Below are 20083 nucleotides of genomic sequence, written 5' to 3' on the forward strand. Positions count from 1 at the left end.
CAATTTGTTTGTAATTCAGGTGTCTGATGTGTTCTAAAACTGAAGTATGGTCTGGTTTAATGGAACAGTTTTTATTGTTTATTTTTACCGCATACTGGTTAATAAACGGTTACACACCAAAAAAGGACTTTTCTGGATATTAAAATTGATGTAAATTAACTGTAGCTTTTTAAAGTACTAGGCAGCTTTACATACCCTACCCACATTTTATAGGTTTTACTACACTTGACAGATGCACACACTGCGGCTGTATTATCTATTACTATTTTCAATCTGGGCTGTGGTAGTACTGCTAGAGAGCCGCTGTTCATCAGCTTTTTTTTTTTAAACCACAAAAGAACATTACAATATAGACATTTAGCCAAACATAATTTTAAATATGTCAAATGTTGCTGATGCGAAAATTAAACATCATCTATATATTAAGCTCATTGATTGCTCTGGAAAAATGCTGTATGAAACTTATGGCTAAATGGTTAAAAGAGTCTTTCCAAAGAAAGGTTGTGAGACTGTGTCATCTACAAGAGCAGCAGCCATATCTCAGACTGAGAAACACTGAGTATAAACTGAAACAAAGAAAAAACAGCAGTGAGCAACATGCACTGGGCTTTACATGCGTGAGAAATGAAACCAAGCAACTATAGCTGTTTGCTCAGAGGTCTTTACAAATGAAGCTTTGAAACTCAAAAATTAACACCGTTACCTGGAGACTAAACATTTTGAGTATGTACCCAAACCGAATAGAGCCGGAATGCTGTTTGCAGATTTCCTCTCTTAAGCCTGACATCAAGCACTTGCTAGCTGCCAAACCATATCAGCCATCTCATTAGTTAGCCAGAAAAAATGATCAGATTGGTAAAATCTTCCTGTGGGCTGCAGAAGCTTTTGTGTTCGTTTGTGTGGGCCGCAAGTTGTAAAAGGTCAGGAATCCCCTGATTTAGGATAATACAAACATTTTATCTGACTTGATATCAGCAGATGCTATGTGTTAACTACTGGGATCAAACACAGAACCAAAAGCTTTAATCGGGACTTCGGTAGTCTCTGTACACCAGCAAAATGGACCTGCAAGCTAAAGGGTTCTAATAAAATGTTCAGTGAGTGTATAGGTGTGTTGGAGTGCTGGAGGCTCACACTGAGTTGGAGGATGGCCATGCCCGCAGGGCTGTTCTCAGGCAGGATGACACTGTAGGACGGCTGGGAGAAAACAGGGCTATTGTCGTCTACGTCCAGCACGCTAACGGAAAGTGTGAGTGTGGTCCTGCGGGGGTCCACTGCTCCGTCCCAGGCTTCCACCAGCAGCTCATAGTGACCTCTTTGCTCACGGTCCAGAGCCACGGCTGTGAAGATGTTGCCATCTGCGCTGATGCGGAACAGGTCAGCATGGGTCAGAAGCCTGTAGCGCACCTGACCGTTTACACCTAGGTCAGGATCTGTAGCCTGGAAGACATACACACACATATAAGCACATAAACATGTATCCACAAAAAATCCATAAACTAAATAACTAAACAAAATTACCAATACATCCAAATCACTGTTGTATAATAACAGTACATAATAAATATTCAGGAAATTTATCTGTAAAAATTATATTTATTGCCTTCAATTTCAGAAAGAAAGTTGTATTAAGAGAATTAATAATATCATTCATAATTCACAAAATGTATAATTCTGTACTTCTAAAAATAAAAAAAAAATCTTGTTAATCAAGTGTTTTCAAACTGTATAGAAGAAAAACACAAAAATCCGCTTTTATCATGTAAAATATGCTTTTAGATTTGCTTGATAATGGTATGAGACATGAACAGGTGCCATTTGACAATGTCAACAACTAACATACTCTACATGTTTATTTCATGGATGTTTACACAGAGACACCTGCTTCATCAGCAGGATGATCAGCGACAACAACAGCAAGATCCCTGACCGCCTGCAGTGAACCAAACAGGTATGCTGTCAACAGTCAAATAGCACCTGTTCTCTATCTCTCTCTCTCTCTCTCGCTCTGTCTCTCTCTCTCTCTCTCTCTCTCTCTCTCTGTCTCTCTCTCTCTCTCTTTCTTTCTCTCTCTCTCTCTCTCTTTCTCTTTCCTCGCCCTCTCTAAACCTAAAAGAAAGGGTTTATCAGGTAGTAGACTGGCTTCTGACTGAATGAGTGGCAAAACGCAGATGTGTTGACATTTTCCGAATATATTTCATATACACTATATTGACAAAGGTATTAGGACACACCTCTTAATCACTGCATGTAGGTGTTTCATGCAGTCCCATTGTCACAGGTGTATAAAATTAAGCGCACAGCCATGCAGTCTGCCTTTACAAACATTTGTGAAAGAATCGGACATTCTGAAGAGCTCACTGAATTTGAGTGTGGTGTTGTAATAGGATGTTAGTCTTGTAACAAGTCAGTTTGCAAAATTTCTTCCCTCTCAGATTTTCCGCAATCAACTGTGAGTGGTGTTATTGAAAAGTGGAACCACAGCAACTCAGCCATGAAGTATCAGACCACATAAAGTTACAGAGCGGGGTTGCAGAGTGCATAAAAGTTGCCAAAGCTCTGCTGACACAATAACTGCCGAGTTCCAAACCTCCTCTGGCTTTAACATCAGCACAAAACTGTGCGCTGGGAGCTTCATGGCATGGGTTTCCATGGCTGAGCAGCTGCATGCAAGCCTTACATCACCAAGCAGAATGCCAAGCGTCGGATGGAGTGGTGTAAAGCACGCTGCCACTGTACTCTAGAGCAGTGGAAACATATTCTGTGAAGTGATGAATCGCTCTTCTCTATCTGGCAGTCTGATGGACAAGTCTGGGTTTGGCAGATGCCAGGAAAACATTACCTGTCTGACTGCACTGTACCAACTGTAAAGTATGGTGGAGGAGGGATAATGGTATGGGGTTGTTTTTCAGGGGTTGCCCTCGGCCCCTTAGATCCAGTGAAGGGAAATCTTAATGCTTCAGCAGACCAAGACATTTTGGACAATTTTATGCTTCCAAATTTGTGGGAAAAGGTTGGGGAAGGACCTTTTCTGTTCCAGCAAAGCAAGGTCCATGAAGGCGTGGCTGGGTGAGGCTGGTGTGAAAGAACTTGACTGGCCTGCACAGGGCCCTGACTTCAACCCCACCGAACACCTTTGGGATGAACTAGAACAGTGATTGCGAGCAAGACCCTCTCATCCAACATCAGTGCCTGACCTCACAAATGCTCTTCTGGATGAATGAGTAAAAATCCCACAGACACACACCAAAATCTTGTAGAAAGCTTCCCAGAAGAGTGGAAGCTGTTACAGCTGCAAGGGGGAGGGCCAATTCCATATTAACGCCTATGGATTTAGAATGGGATGTCATAAAATACTTACGTATGCTTACTGTTGCTTGTTTAAGCTTTTGTTTTCCCGGCAAGAATCTGAATTGCGTGAAATTCGAATCATGGAGATCTGACAGGAAGTCAAGTCCTGTTCACAATGTTCTTCTTGAATCAGATAACATCATATTTTTATGTGGTATTATCACTCTCTGCTGTACTGGCATGCTTATGTGAGTGCATTTGAGTGATTTTTCCACTTTTATGTGGATGGAAAATCTTTTGAAAACACTCTGTAAGGATTTTTTTAAACGGATATTGTGTTATTTGAGCTTATCTATGGCCTTATATGTGGAAGAATTTCAACCGGGATACTGGATGAACAAGTATATCGCCCAGTACTTGCTGTTAGTATGGCTGAACTCAAAAGCTCCAGCCTTCTCCTTTCTTCTCTCTCACCTCTCTCAGTCCTCCTTGTGCATTCACAACAGCTGCACGATTAGGATTTAATGGTCTCAAACCACACCCTGGTGGCATTATCCTTTTCTTATTGTTTTAGTGCTTGTATCTGAAGGCACCTCATTGACACCCAGGCAAAAGCGGTGGTGTGCTTCTCTGATAAGCTATGTACCAGACCGTCAGACCGCCCGCTGCCATGAATTATACAGAGGCACAGACAGAGAGAGCAGAAACACACACACACACACACACTCTTTCCCGAAAGTTTAGACCCAAGACTTTCATTTCTTTCCGAGCTGGATCTCAGAGAAAGCAGAGAATAATACGGTGAAGGTGAGGACATGAGTGCGTGATCAATAACGGAGGCTTTGTGAGAGGAGGTGCCCCCCTGATGCTTCCAATGTTGAAGAATCAAGGCCCTAAAAAATCACTATTAACCGCTGACACAAAAGACTGAGTCAAGTTTTATTGCAGACGTGCATGAAAAAAAGAAACTGCACTGTTCAATTGAAGTTCCCCTCTAAACCGGGGGTTTCTATGTAATTAAGAGATAAAAAGCTTTAGGAAATGTATGTCAATCGCGTCAATAGCAGTGTAATTATAGGACTGGCAATGACGTCGTCCTTTTCACGGATAACCATGGAGTCTGGGTATAAGTTTGATCTGATGAGGTAATTTGTGTCAGACCACAATGTGCCATTAAAATAAAACCTAAACTACTAAGTACTAAGTATTGTGTTGCCATTTACTGTCTTTTGTTGAAACTGTCTTATTTCTTTCTTCTTGATCAGTATAGTCTCATGCAGACAAGCACGCATTAGACTTGCCATTTTCTAAAAAAAAAAATTGAAAAGATTGTACTGAATGAGCACTAGGAGGTTAAATCAACACACTAACGCCCCTTAACACCCCAACTTTCTCCTTAACGGTAGGTGTAGCCTTATGAGCTCAAGGAGCATGTTCAATTGAGGGGGCTTCTGATTGGAGACTATGCTAGGGGCTGGCGGTATGACTAATATATAATACGTTAATACTTTCATGATGTAAACATTTTCACAACACATCATGATATTTCTTTCTTCTGATGTTTGACAAGTTGGAAAAGACAAGAAAAAAAACAGTAGTATCACAATTAAAAGTTATAAAAACTATGAATATGATGATTTCACATACTGCACTGCAGTAAACGCAAATAAACAAGGCTAATTGTGCTCTCTTTGCAGCAGGTCAGTGTTATTTATGTACTGATCATACCCACAATGCACTCAGAAAACCCATCATAATGTATTACAAGAACAATAAAAGTTGTCATGTTGCCCTCCCCACCAGAGTGATCACAGTTAACTAAAACTATTACTAAAAGAAAAACTGGCAATGAAAAAATGTGCTTGGTAGATTTTCAAAAACACAAAAGCTAAATCAAATCCCTAACCTCCAGCCCACGACTGCCCCTAAAACGACATCATGTGGTAACAAGCAATTGAACTAAGTTTATTCAACTCAAAACATTACTTCGAAAGAATCGTTCGTTCAAAGTATTTATTTTGGTTGAATAAAACTAGTTAATTTACTTGTTACCACATGATGTAATTTTTTAATTTTTTTGCAGTGTATATAAAAACTAGACTAAAACTATTAGTCACCAATGTTCTTAAAATATCATTTATCTGTATTTCTAGCCTGGTCGGTCACCTGGTATTTACAACTACAACAAATTCTGGTGCTGTAAGAAAGTCCCCTTGAAGCAATGATGACAGGGTCAACACATACATCTGGGAATACATGCGCCACTGAGCATATTCCACTGAAATGAATAGTCGCTAATGACTCCATCCAGCTACTATTATATCTCCATGATTCATACAGTCCCAGCGCCATGCTATTTAGTTTGTCTTAAATTGATTTATGATCCACTGTGTTCACACAGGGAAATCACGGCTGCTTGTGCAACCCAGTTAATACCCAGATGGTGCACTATAATAGTCAAAAAAGTCGCTGCACACTGTTTACACTCAGTGGTCACGGGCTCATACACAGAGAAAGGGGAGAAGTATGAATTTTTCAACGTGGCAGACAAAGCACGCGAGATCACTGCAATAGTGTACAAATTAAATTAGACGTCTCTGATTTTCAACATTTTTGATATTAAAATTAGTAGTTGTTTCATTCAAGGACGTGAGGTATTGCAGTAGGGATGCACCAATGAACTGGGAATTAGGGGCCGATGCCGATATGCAATATTTTTAACATTTCTGTTAAGGCTAAAGACAATACACTGATCAGGCATAACATTATGACCACCTACTTGTTTCTACGCTCACTGTCCATTTTATCAGCTCCACTTACTACATAGGTGCACTTTGTAGTTCTACAATTACAGGCTGTAGTCCATCTGTTTCTCTGCACACTTTGTTCTTCAGTGGTCAGGACCCCCATGGACCCTCAGACAGCAGGTACTATTTGGGTGATGGATCATTCTCAGCACTGCAGTAACACTGACGTGGTGGTGGTGTGTTATTGTGTGTTGTGCTGGTACGAGTGGATCAGACACAGCAGTGCTGCTGGAGTTTTTAAACACTGTGTCCACTCACTGTCCACTCTATTAGACACTCCTACCCTGTCAGTCCACCTTGTAGATGTAAAGTCAGAGACGATAGCTCATCTACTGCTGCACAGTTTGGGTTGGTCATCCTGTGGTCCTTCATCAGTGGTCACAGGGCGCTGCCCACAGGACGCTGTTGGCTGGATATTTTTGGTTGGTGGACTATTCTCAGTCCAGCAGTGACACTGAGGTGTTTAAAAACTCCAGCAGCACTGCTGTGTCTGATCCACTCAGACCAGCGCAACACACACTAACACACCACCACCGCATCAGTGTTACTGCGGTGCTGAGAATGATCCACCACCCAAATAGTACCTGCTCTGTGAGGGTCCATGGGGGTCCTGACCACTGAAGAACAGGGTAAAAGGGGGCTAACAAAGTATGCAGAGAAACAGATGGACTACAGTCTGTAATTGTAGAACTACAAAGTGCACCTATATAGTAAGTGGAGCTGATAAAATGGACAATGAGCGTAGAAACAAGGATAATGTTATGCCTGATCGGTGTATATAAACATTTTGAAAAAGCTGAAATTAGAACTAAATCTACCTGGATTAGCATTACAGCATGACATTTTCATGCAGTAGCCCAGTGTCACCTAAATGTTCTGCTCTTCTGGAGTACAATAAATACATCATCGAATATCGGTTTGAGATAGCAGTGACATCTGTATAATCCAGATTTTTTTTTATGCAATTACCTGCTGATGTAACATTCTTGCCCTGTCCTGTTTTTCCTTGTTTCCTTCCCCATTTGTTTTCTTTAGCCATGTGTCCTGTGTTTTGGTTCCTTTGCTCCTCCCTGTTTCCTTCGTGTTACGCCCCTCACCTGATGTCTGTTGGTTTCTGCTTCCCTTCGATGTCTTTCCCAGCTGTGTCATGTTCCCTGTGTGTTTTGTATACCTCTAGTTTTTGTCATGTACCTGGCCTTCTAGTGACTGGTTTCCCAGCCCAGCTCTGTATTCACCGTTTTCCCAATCTCCATGATTCTTCCTTTACTCTTGCTACTGGTCCTCTGTCCCTGTTCTTTTCCTCCGTTTACTTCCCATCTCACAGTTTTAAGTAGTGTTCATTGTTTTTTCTTTTTGTTTTCTCTGGCAGTTCCATCATGGACACTGCAAAACTGCTCTCTGCTGCTTCACAATTCATTGACTCTGTTTACAAGAACACAACTTGCAAATATATCTTGTTTCCGTGATATGATTCTGATGTCATTGCACGTCCATAAATGAATTTTTATGTTAAGTGTAAAAGTTTACTATTCAATTTGATACAACACTACCTTACAAAAATCCAAGGACTAGACTGTGGAATACATAGTGTGCAGCGTAAGACAGTGGCCTGTACAGTATTTTTACAATAAGTACAACCTCAATCTCATCCTCATCTGCCACTCAATGGAGTTTTTAATTGATATTATACAACACGCTGTGCAAAATGTAAATATAAGAATAGAATGCAAAGATGTGCAAATCATGTAAACTTTATAAATTGAAAAGTGCATAGTGCCAGAACCCAAAACCAAGAAGTTGGATTTACTGATATATATTTGTTCATTAAGGTACAAACAATGTAAATGTACTTTCAAAGGTCCAACTTGGAGTCAGGACAGTGTGTTTGGAGTCACTGCAACTTAAATATTGTAATGGAATATAGTACCACTATGTTCCCTAACTAAAGGTACTGAAGCAGTATCCTGGAGAGATACCTCATTGATAGGAAGGGTTACAACCCCAGTGATAGTTTTGTCCTAGAGAGTCTTGAGTCTGAAGCTTGAACATTGGCTAGAAAACAGTTGCTAATTAGCATGGTTCAGCACAGTTTAATGATTTTCTGGCTCAGCTACACCTGACTGAACTTGCCTCTTAATTGCCAACTTTAGTGGGTGTGTTTGAGCAGGACAACCACCAAACTGGGCCTCTTGGATTTAAGTTCAAGACCCATGATTTAAGCACCAGCCCTATTGTTTGGAGATTGCGAGTTTGAGGCCACAGACAGCTGTGGCTGGGAGTCCAAGAGAGCATAATTGGCCTTGCTTTCTCAGTGGTTAGGATGCACCCCCCTTAACTCAGCAAGATGCTGGCCAACATAAGCGTCTGATTCTTCACCCGATTCTTGAGGCATGACGGGCATATGCAGGGGAATGTCCGTGCATGGACCACTGTTGTAAGAACACAGTGCATAGTGCCTGAATCAAGACACAGGGCTCATCCAGAGATTTGACAACACATAACTTTCCCCTCCTTCTCTGCGCTGTTTGTTATTGTGCTCTAAAACGAGCAGCCAGTAATGAAAAGCATTCGTCTTCGTGGTAATCAATTCAAAGTTAATTAAACCCGTATGTAGGCACGCTATAGATACGTCTGTGCCGTGCATCACAACAGTGGCAGCCCACAGCCTGCTTTTGAGTTCAGTGTAATTACCTCGTGAGGCGAGGTCATGCAGGGTCAGAAGAACAGTGGTTTCTCCTGCAACCCCCTTGATACTCAACTCAAACAAGGAAAAAAAAAAAAAAAAGTAATGGGTTTTACTGTCCTGATAAACATGGATGCTCAGCTCAGGGCAGACAATGCCAAGTAAAGACAGACTGTATTATCAGGGAGATAATAGATGCCATCAGGATGATTTTTTCACAAGTTTTTTCCCAATTAGTGGTTATACTGCACACAGATTTTTACCACTTGTTGACACAAGAAGCGCATTAATTTATCTTGCATTCAATCATAAGTGAGCCAGATTTGACAGAAAGCAGACAAGTACATCGCTGGCCTTGCTAATAAGCTGTAAACCTAGGTCTCTGCCAATATTCACAGCAGAACACACAGAGGCTGATAATAAGCAAAGAATCCTATTCCACAGGTGGAAATCACAGCAAAACAAAATGTATTTTGTCTAATAAAGCTAAAGTCATATGAACGCTGTGCATCATATCACACAACACACTTTCCACTGCATTTAATAACTCAAAGAGCAGAGAGTTACTATCAGGGCCTTTTCTTGCAGTAAGTCATAAAGCTGTTGCTTAGGGTTCCCGAGCCACCAGGCTATATGTATTTATTTATTTTGAATATGTTTTATTTCATTTGAATATACAATTTAATATACAGTAATTCTCTTGTATCTAGTTATTTATTGTTTTATTTTCCTTATCATAGCAGTTAGTTAACATTTTCCTATTCAAAATTATTATTAGCAGTATTTTTGCAGCAAGCAAACTTTTAGCCTATCATGTTTATCCTTAAAAACTTTAATTATATGAAAACACTAAATATAGTCTGCCTTAACAGTGTCATTTTTTACATGCATACAAATATTATCATTCTGAAAAAAATAAAATAAAAACACTGAAAACAACGTTATTGTAACATAAATAAGGAGAATTGTGCAAATACTCTAAAAAATTCTCTTTAGGGCTGAACGGGACTGTCGCCAGTCTTCTGTAATGTCTGTCCAGCCAGTAAACTAAGTTTACATTTCATATACATTCTCTATCAACAGACTGGAGTCTGAACTCCTGGCTTTTTCTGTTTGTTTCCATGTCAAACAGTGACAAACAATGTAAAGGCACAAAAAGAACTTTTCGTCAAATCCCATAATCAATCATAATAAAACATCTCTTCTACTTACAAACACAAACGGACTGATTGAAAGTTTCAAATCAGCACTTTCAACAGAAGGTCTCCATTTGTTTCGATTAGCCATGAATGGGAAATAACTCACAGAAAATTGCAATGCTTTCTTATTGTTGGTGATAACTGCGACTTCTAAGGCTTAGCTTAAATTTTCCTCCCTGTGGAAAATCCTCCCACGCTTCTGATCAGAGGCCGTCCCAGTGGCGTCTGCGCTGCAGCAGGTGTGATACGGTAATGTGGTGTCTGCTGTGGCGGTGATAGCAGAACCACAGGCTTTCCAGCTCCCTCCATGTTCAGCCTTTCACTGCTGTATCCTGCTCCAGGTCGGGGGAGGGGGGGGGGAGGGGGAGGAGGGGAGAGGGGTTCACCTCTGGACCATGTCCAACCTGCCTCAGCGGGAAGACGTGTCCAGGGCTCCAAATGAGCACCAATACAAGTGCGGAACAGGGAATTTGGCTTGTCACTCTACTCCCTCCCACACACAGGTTTACTCACAGGTTTGATTTTCTACAGTGTGGGGTCAGACATGTGTCTCGTATGCCCTGTTTATCTCTGTATTTCTGACAAAGTCAGGACATTTTTATTCTGAAAAAGTATGAATGCAAACAGACACTCAAATGAGAAGGTAGAAGAACAAAAAAATACTTTTGGTTCTTGCAAGGTTTCTAATCAGGCCCAATGTCATTTTCCCCCAAAGTTAAAACAAAGCCACATCAACAAACAGACATCTCTCACCCCACACCCCCAGCAGATGTCTGCCCGCGTTATGCTGTGATTACTCTCCTGACAAAGCGAAGCTCTATTAATCTAGACTGCTAATTACAACTCCTTGTAGCTTAACAAAGCCGCTCATTACCGGACGTTCCCGAAGGTGACAAATTATTTAAATTACATTTATTTAATTGGAAAATCATAAACAGCGTAGCGGGCAGGAAGCTGAGGCATGACGAGAGGCCAAGAAGAGGCCGGAGGGAGACCAAAGCTGCTGGCACTGTGCCAACCACCTGCCCAGTGGGCACTGATTAGTACCAGCCTTGTGGGAACGCCATAGAGGCTCAGAGCCTCGGGCCATCTGTAGGGGAGGTGCTTCCCTCATTTAGGATGGCCGGCCGGGACAGGAAAAATGTAGTGACACGAAGAGGTCACTGAAGCAAATGACTGAAGACAGGCCACTGTGGAAGGAGTTCCCCTGGATAGACTGTGTAACCACTAAGGTGGTTTTGGCATTGTTACTATTCAGATGAGTTTGAATTTACATGGGGTCTTGAGGTAATTTCCTCTTTTAAAGGTGCTCCTCTATGATTTTACAGCCACCTGGATTGTCCATGTCGGTCTTTTTCTCCTCGTCTTTTTCTAGTGTGCATATCAGAGTCTCCCCCAGGTTCTTTTCGAAAAGCAAAACGATAAATGGATGCTTTTGAAGAATCACTCAACTGTCTGGGTGGTAAAATTTTAACTTATTTCTCATGAGGAGAAAGAGTCAATCGGAAAAAGATGACGAGATCCTGCAGGCTCATTAAAGGGGCAGTTATAATGGCAGCTGCAGATAAAACACATTTTTTGCATTCACATATGCAAAATATCGTGAACTTTTTTAGGAAGTTTTTAAGAAAGTTTTTTAGAAGTAATGCTGTATTACTGTTGGTACTGTTGGTTACTGTTTGTAGAAAAATGCCACATTTAAGTTGGGGTGTTCCAACTTTTGTATACAACTGTATAAAATGGATGCTGATAAAATGGACACAGTGTAGATACAAGTTAGATGCACCTGAAATTTCTATGAGCTACACACTTAAGCATTCGTTGGCTGCACTCTGTGAGTTTGCATGGTCTGCCGCTTTGTAATTGAGCTGTTGTTGCTCCTAGATGCTTCCATTTCATGATAATTGCACTTACAGTTGACCATGGAAGACCAAGAAGGGCAGAAATTTTACAAACTAACTTGTGGCAAAGGCGGCATCAGAAAAGGTGGTGTCCGCATATTTTTGGCTACATTCTGTGAGTGCATCCTGTATATTTAGACTTAAATAACCTCAGGTTAAAATGCCCACCCTGGTTTGAGTGATCACATCTAAATTATTTTATCTTGAGAATCTCTCATGCATTTACATCTGCATTTTTATGTGCATAATCCCTATTCAGATATAATCCTGATATTGAGGACACATGAATACACCAGGTGTGAGCGGGGTCATTATTTCTCCTTTCTTTACTGTTGTCAGTACAACCACACTTCAACAGTTCAACGATATAAACGTCAACACGGGGAGGAACTGTCAGACTGAGTTGCCGCTAAAATAACAAACAAAACAAAAACTAACAAGGTAGCCAGTGAGATAAATAACCCAAAAAGAAAGAGGGGAAACAAAGATACACATATGCTTCCCTGTCTCCGTAGCCTATCCAAAACCTAGAGAAAAAAATGGTTTTCCAACATCCTGACTAGGGTAGCAGATTTCATTGAGTAAGACAGAAATACAGTGCTGAAACAGAGGCCCGGGGCAGCACAAATGCATAGAAGGACGAACCGGATCAAAGACAGCGGTGGAGAAGTGAGAAGCTTCCGTGGACAGAGACTTACCTTCACTTGACCCACAAAAGCGTTGGCCTGCTCCTCCTGAACTGTGAGATTCTGGGGCAGTAGAAGATCGAATACAGGGTCGTTATCATTGACATCAGTCACTAGAATGTCCACTGTGGCCGTTGAGGTCTGCAAATAAGAAAGAATGAGGTCTAAACTTACTATCTTGGTTTGACAGAACCAGTATTGCAGTTTAGTCTGAAAAAGTGTGTATGCTGGAACTAGCTTGTATTTGTAGAAGAAAAAAACTACTGAAGCTTAAGCCATTTACTGACAGAGTGTAAGAGTAAAAGCAGTGAGAAGGCATAAAAAACACAACAAACTTGCTACTTTAGCTATTAGGCATACCCTAACCAAAAAAATTTCATCTAATTATTTTGACTGAAATGATTAAGTTAATTATTTGTGATTAATCTCAATATTTTGTGTAGGTAATCATAATTAATTGCATTTGTCTTATTTGCTCAAATTTGAATCTGAATCTGAGGCAATCCATTGTATTATAGCCATATTAGCAGACAAAATAAGCTTTAACAGAATGAAATTGATTGATTAAATACTGGTTTCTATCACAGTTCTGACTTGGTTTCTTGAGAAAGAATCATTTCACATTAAACCACTACACATGATTTTGTTTGCCTCTGAATGATTTAATTATACAGACATAAAAAAAAATAAAAATCAACGGCATTCCGCTTTAAGCCGTTTATATATCCTTAGTTCTCCTGCGAGCACTGTCTGGCGTAGGCTGCCGAAGGAATCCTAATGTGCTAGCAGTTTACAGAGTTTATACAGTTAATAACTTTATACAGTTAATATAGCTAGCTATTAACTAGTTAAGAGCTGCGTTTGGAAGATCCTGTTGAGTTTTCTCCTTCAATGATCAAAATATACTTGAGAGCTAACAGCTCCCCTTGTGGAGAAACTCCAGTCTGCTGAAGACGTGTGAGTGAGTTAAAGGACAGGTCAATGAGGTGCATGGCATTTAAATATGAAAAAGGTTTAACATTTATTCATTGCATGGAGCTATCATAAGGGTGTCCAGATATTCTATGTTGCTCAATAAGCAAAAAACAGAGTAATACTTTTTTTTCTTAATAGAACTGATTACGTAAACAAATGCTAAGATAAATTAGGTTCACCTGGGAGCAGGAGGGCATCCAAGTTAAAATCCTTACAAGCATTACTGGCAATTTGCTATTAAATTTAATAAATTGAATTACATTACTGATTACATAATGAATTACATTCAGTTTACATTCTGTTTCTCAGGTTTGAGTGTGCACTGCTGACTTTTGCTGTCTGTTTCACTGTCAAACAATGACAAACATGGCAAAAATGTTTTTTTCTTTCTGAGTGTATGCACAAAAATAACTTTTATCAAATTCATTAAAAACTTCCCCTCTTCTGCTTACAAACACAAAAGTATCAATTGAACATCTGTGCACATTGAACTAAATTTCCACATTTTAAAGGCGCTATGAAAAAGACATAATCAGCAAATCATGTTTTTTATCACCAGTGTTAAATTCTAAGATTAACATGCAGGCATCATAGACCAATGAAACACAAACACAGTCAACCTCACCAACATAAAGGGACCAAAGTCCAATCAAAGGGGACCATGAACAACTTCATTAGCATGCAGTACTGAGCAAAATTGAAAGTCTAGCCTTCATTTATTTCACTGCCAGTCAAAATAGTTGCTAAGTACAAGTTATTCATTTTCAGGAGATATTTCTGAGGAGATTAGATATAAGATAAAATACAATAAGCAAATAAAATATGAGTTTAAAATTCTGTATTAAAAGAAAAATATAAAAAAATTGTGAAGACAACTCAACACTATGGCTCTGAAAGGACGTGGAGCTGTCAGAATGTTCCTACTGAGAAAAGGAAAACAGAAAAAAACAAAGAAACAACTTTATCAGTATACAGACAGGACCTGTTGTGGCAGAAGGAAAGAGCAATTTTCTGAGGAATTTTGATATTAAAGGAAACATTAAGATTCTAAGGAGCTGTTGGCTCTTTTCTGCTTCAGGCAATCAGCCTGGCAATGGTAAAAAGTTAGAGAATAGAATACCTTTGTTAAGAGTGAGCGAGTTTTATTTCTGTGGTCACTCAGCACTGGGTTTCAGCATCAATTTGTTACACTTCTTTGTTGTATCAACAAAGGCCAAATATATGAATCTCTGATGTGTCGTTACGCATTGTTAAGTTGGTATCATGCAAATTTTTCCTAGTGGGTACACGTCATTCATGTAGCCTACCATACAGACTGTGTATAGAACCCAGCAGGTTTGTATACACTCAGAGCGCACATATATATGAATGATACCAGCGATGCAGATGCTGAGCCGGCGGTGTGTGTGAATAAATTCAGCCCTCAAACTGTTGAATGATATCGTCTCCGCTCTGGCAGGAGCCCAGTGTTTGCTTACATAAACAAATATCCCCTTCCACTGATTAATTTACATAGATCTAGCAAAATTGATAACATATTTGCATTCATCATCAAGCTGTGAATAGAGGTCTAATGAAAAATTTCCCACAGCTGCCGGGCATATTAGCATTTTTGGAGGCCGGATCAACGGCAGAAGACAGTAGCAGCCAAATCAGCTCGCTGAGGCCAGGCTGACAATGATTAACTTAAGAGATTTCTAAAGCAACACATAGGGTTCCTCCGATTCACAAATATGCACCCTATCTACAGAATCTTTACACAATTTACACTACCGAAAAAACTAAATAACAAGCAACGCAAACGTATTCTTATGCTACATTTAACATGTAAAGCTCAATTCGAAGAAACAGGCATTACCTGCATATACCTGTAGAAAAGTTGTGCATGCAGTACGTCAGCACAGAGAACATCAGGTTCCAAATGAACATAAATAGCCTAAATGGTGCTGGGTCCACTTATGCACCATTAGAACATGCAGAGCTTTTATCTTAACATTGCTGGCCACTTACACAAGCGGCATGCTGCCCAGCTCCTATTTCCTTTTTTGTCATCCCGCAAAAGTAATTGCAGCTGGCAGTGATTACATAAAGAAATGGCCACCTCGGAGATGTGGACCTTTACAGAGAACCATGGATGAATTTTATAAAACTATGTGCATGTTCCCCATTCTGACAGTACTCTATTCAAATTATGATGACCGCAATATATGGTTTTGTTGGAAACATTCGGGGAACGTCTCATCCATTCCATGGATTTTTTTTCTAGGTCAATTAGGCTCCATCATCGAGCAGGCTTTGACTAAGTGAAATGTTTCATTAGATCCATGACTCTTATTGGACTTGATTGCTGATATTATGCTACAGGCCATGAATGTGAAACTCTCTTTGATCCAACAAGAATATAAAGCTATTACTGATTACTCATCAAAATGTGACCTTCTCCCTTGTATATTCTGTAGAAATAGCATGAAGTCTTACATGCTTTTGATAAAATTATATATATGGTGAAAAATGCTGGGTTATTTTTCTGACTAAATGCTGAGCTGAGCCTATTGAATCATTTTCTTGTGTTATTTCCACAGTGCTGGGTAGTTTTGTGTAGCCCAGCTACTGGGTCTATGGCTAGTGGTGATAGTAGAAACAATGCAGATAAAATAGTGCCCCTTCCGCTTCTGCCAGGTGTATCTACCAAGCTGCTGATTCATCTGTGCTAGCTAAGCTAACAATAATGTGGCAAGCAAGTGACTAATTAACTAAGTTACAGGTAGACAGAGCAGTTATAAACCTTTTACATCTGCACATCGAGGTCTGCTCTCTTGTGACAAAGTGGAGAGGGAGCAGAAAAAAAGCTGGCCTGCTAATAATGCTCCTCCTCTACTCTGCCACAAGAAAGCAGATCTCGCCATGCAGATATAAAAGGTTTGTAACTGCTTTTGTATCAACTTCTAACTTTAGAAGCAACAGTAGTTTGTTTCCCTCCATAAGAGTAGTTCCTTCACTAAACTGTTGCTTATGAAATAAAAAAGTAACACACAAGAGCTGATAATCTGTTAATGACACTTTTTAGAGTGTAGCATGTATAATAGTCCTCTGGCAAACACAGATACAATGTTCTAGAGATGGAGTGTCATACTGTGATCCTGGAGGGCTGCATTGCTGCTGGAGTTTAATTTTTTACCGTTCTAACAAGCGTGACTCAACTCATAAAGGTGATCATTATCAGATGTGCCCCCAAGGGTTGGATTTTGACACCTGTGACTCTGCAGTGATTTCTCATGCATTGGCATCAGCTGAACCTTGGACAAATATTGGAGAACTGCAGGAAGGCTAAAAGAGCTTCAGGAGAGTCTACTGCATATTTTCATGACAAGTATACTGCCTAGGCTGACTAAAACGTCAGATTAGATGCCCTGGCCATTAGACCTGGAGCCAAATACTTGGTGAGACTGCCTATCCGCCCACTGCAGCCATCCCTCTCCAAGGCTTCAGCCCCTGTTTGATCACTCTAATCACATCTCCCTACAACCCATTTCCCAACAAGCTAGTTCTCATCATGTCCGTAAACTGCAGGCCCCTAAGGGGATAATATCTTCCTAATTTAAGTGGCGAGGGTGATGGGAAAATATCGTAAATTAGCTAATGTTCCTTCATGGCCATACAGAGTTCTCCGATAAAGGTTTAAATGGCGGCAGGTTTGACAGATTGTACTTGTAAATTTTTCATGCAGTGGCTATAAAGCCTGCTGAGTTTGCATTATGCCTGTGGAAGGCTTAGTGCGAGGCAGGTGTAAAGGCTGCCCTCATAAGCTGCGAGGCAAACTTGCTATTGTTCTTCGGTTTGTCAACAACGTTGAGAAAGGCAGAATTTTGCAGAGATTTCCTTTGCAAAGGCTGCAAAATGAAATAAACTGCCATGGAATCCCTCAAAGTGGGTGGAATACAAGCCGGGGCGAATTTACATAAAACTCCTCTAAGTAGAAGCAGTCAGGGCTTTAGATTCAAATTCAACAGTCTGACAGTTTGGCTTCAAGCTCTGCAATGGTTCTCCATGTAGACCTTGGCCTCTGGGTTACCTGGACTGTGATCATTCCTCCTCTCTCTGGGCAGCAGAGCCGACGGCGGCACCCTGGTCACTTCCTCCTGGAGCGGAGGTCAAGTAGCGAAGGTTTGCCTAGGAGCCTTAGGGATGCGCTCAATTCACATCCCTCCCCTACTGCACACCCAGGGAAGTTCTTTTTATTAAATTGGCTAACGACCAAGTGCTTTAAGAAAGGTCACTGAATTTCAAAGACCCTTCCAAACTTTCCTCAATGTTCTCAGCTGTAAATGGAAGCAACAAGGTCAGTGAGGGGAAAAGGAGTTGCAGGTGCTCTTCAGCAGAGGGACAGAAAGAGAAAAAAGAGTGAGAGAGTCCCTATACCCTCCATTGTCATCTTTCATGGGGTGGCCCTGCATCAGCTCGTCTCTTCAAAGGAGGAGTGAAGGGGAGACCAAGTGCAGATGCGTCTGCCAATTAAGGTGGACTCTGATTAAATCATAGTGGTTGTTCGCTCAGCACCGCATGACAGGAGAAAGGAATTTGTATTCATTTCCCATAAAGGTCAGAATGGTGCAATAGCAAAGCAACACTAAAAGGTGCCAGCGCCTGTCTTCCCAGCCTCTGATATGACAAATCTGCTGTCAGGCAGCTGCCTTGACAAGCTGGAGGTGAGAGGAGAGGGTTTTTCAGATTTAAGATCTCACTTAACAAGGCCTTCCACCCCATCCCCCACCAGGGGAAGTATCATCAAGGCAGCAGGCAAGACAATTAGGCGAATGCCCTTGGACGCTAACGCTAAACCCGTAGCGTAATGATTCTTTTATTCCATGCTGCTGTGGGAGACATAAACTAGTTCGTCCATAGCTGAGAATGGCTTGCTCAGGATGGCAGCTCAGTGAAGGAGCGAAACAAGGGAATGAGCTCCATAATTAAAAAAAAGCCTGCTCTGCTCATTTATCTCCATCATCACAGCGTAATCACTCCACGGTGAGATACACCTCGTTCCACCGCTATTCAGATCAATCACAGTGGGCCCTTGGAGAGAGCCACTTAAAAAATGCACAGTGGGGACAACAGACTGAGAAAAGGAGTAAAGCACAGGAGTCCACAGAATTCAAATGACACAGACAGCAATGAATGACTGTGTGAGGGCAAACCTCTTGAAATGAAAAAAAGGTATGCAGTTTGCTAAGACTACGCAAGTGCTCACAACACTACATGACATACAGTCGTATGCAAAAGTTTGGAACCCCCAGCTCAAATTACATGGATTTTCTAAGTGAAATTAAGTTAACACATCCTCTACAGGCAACAAACTTAAGTGTGACATTTTTCTGAAAATATTAAAGCACAATTTCTCTTTATTTGCCGAGCATAACATACAGGGGAAAAAACATCAAATTTGACAACACATTATAGTGTTTTATTCAGCAAATAAACAGTAATATTGCATTAAAATAAGCATACGTGTGCTCCCATAGAGGATATGTTAACTTATTTTCAACAAAAAACGACACAGAGGCCCACACTAGCATAGAAAACTAGCATAGCATTTCTGACACGACAACAAATCCTCCGGGTACCTGTTTTCCTAATAGCTCTGCAGCCAAAATCAGTTTAAGGAGGTAGATAAAGAACTACATTTTACACTTTCTCCAACAGCTTGCATGAACCTAGTGCTATCATGCTTCTAAGACACTGAACTAGGGTCCATTCAATTCGGGGCATGCTGTGCTCCACTTGGACTCGAGTGAGTGACTTCTTTGTAGACAGAGGATTAGCTTTGAGAAGGAGCAACTGTCCTCCACAGTGTTTGATTTACCACAGACCGTGATCAACAGACTGAGAGAGTGACCGACTAGCTGTGGCAGGCCTTACCCCGTCCGGCTTGCCATCGGACGCAGTGACGGTCAGTGTATAGTGATCTGTGCTCTCCCTGTCCAGCATCTTCGCCAGCAGCAATAGCCCAGACCTGCAAAGCACAAACACGGACCATGAAACTCAGAGAAACATAGAGAAACGGCAGAAGATGGAGTTTTACACTGGGAAGTTTACAAGCATCCATTAGCAGTAAACTAGCCTCTTGATTATTCACATGGAATGTGAAGTGATCGGGGTGCAGGATTTTGGTAAAGAATCTGTGCCTGAAAATAGTAGGAAGGCTCAGCCCAAACAGAAACACAATGAGTCATTTCCAGCTGAGATTGCCCCCATCAAAAGAGGAACTGACGGACTCATTTGTTCCTCAATAAAACGGCAAGGCAATGCATTAGTCTTTCACAAAATTACTGGCCAGCCCTGCATGTCATTCAGAACAGCTGCATCATACTATAGCTGCGGGAAATTAAAAATATAATAATTGTTGTCCCACAGCTACAAGCATTTGTAAAATGTATTCAGACTCATTCCAGCAAGAGGGACAATATGAGGTAAGCTCACAGATCACTTTGGCACTAAAGCACTCCTGGCAGTGGAGTTGCATCATTAACATTAACCGAATGAC

At 40.9% G+C, this 20083-nt stretch overlaps 1 protein-coding gene across 1 annotated transcript in view; it reads right to left on the bottom strand.

The window, feature by feature from the left end:
- pcdh15b (protocadherin-related 15b) overlaps positions 1 to 20083 on the bottom strand; it is a 302478-nt gene that overhangs the window by 125088 nt on the left and 157307 nt on the right. Inside the window, exons 18-20 of the mRNA XM_036572205.1 lie at positions 19459 to 19552; positions 12580 to 12708; positions 1135 to 1440 (exon numbers count right to left, since the gene is read on the bottom strand). Coding sequence (XP_036428098.1) covers positions 1135 to 1440; positions 12580 to 12708; positions 19459 to 19552 — 529 coding nt within the window. The remainder of the gene's footprint in view (positions 1 to 1134; positions 1441 to 12579; positions 12709 to 19458; positions 19553 to 20083) is intronic.

This window comes from Colossoma macropomum, unplaced genomic scaffold, assembly GCF_904425465.1.
Source record: "Colossoma macropomum unplaced genomic scaffold, Colossoma_macropomum, whole genome shotgun sequence".
NCBI classification, from domain to species: Eukaryota; Metazoa; Chordata; class Actinopteri; order Characiformes; family Serrasalmidae; genus Colossoma; species Colossoma macropomum.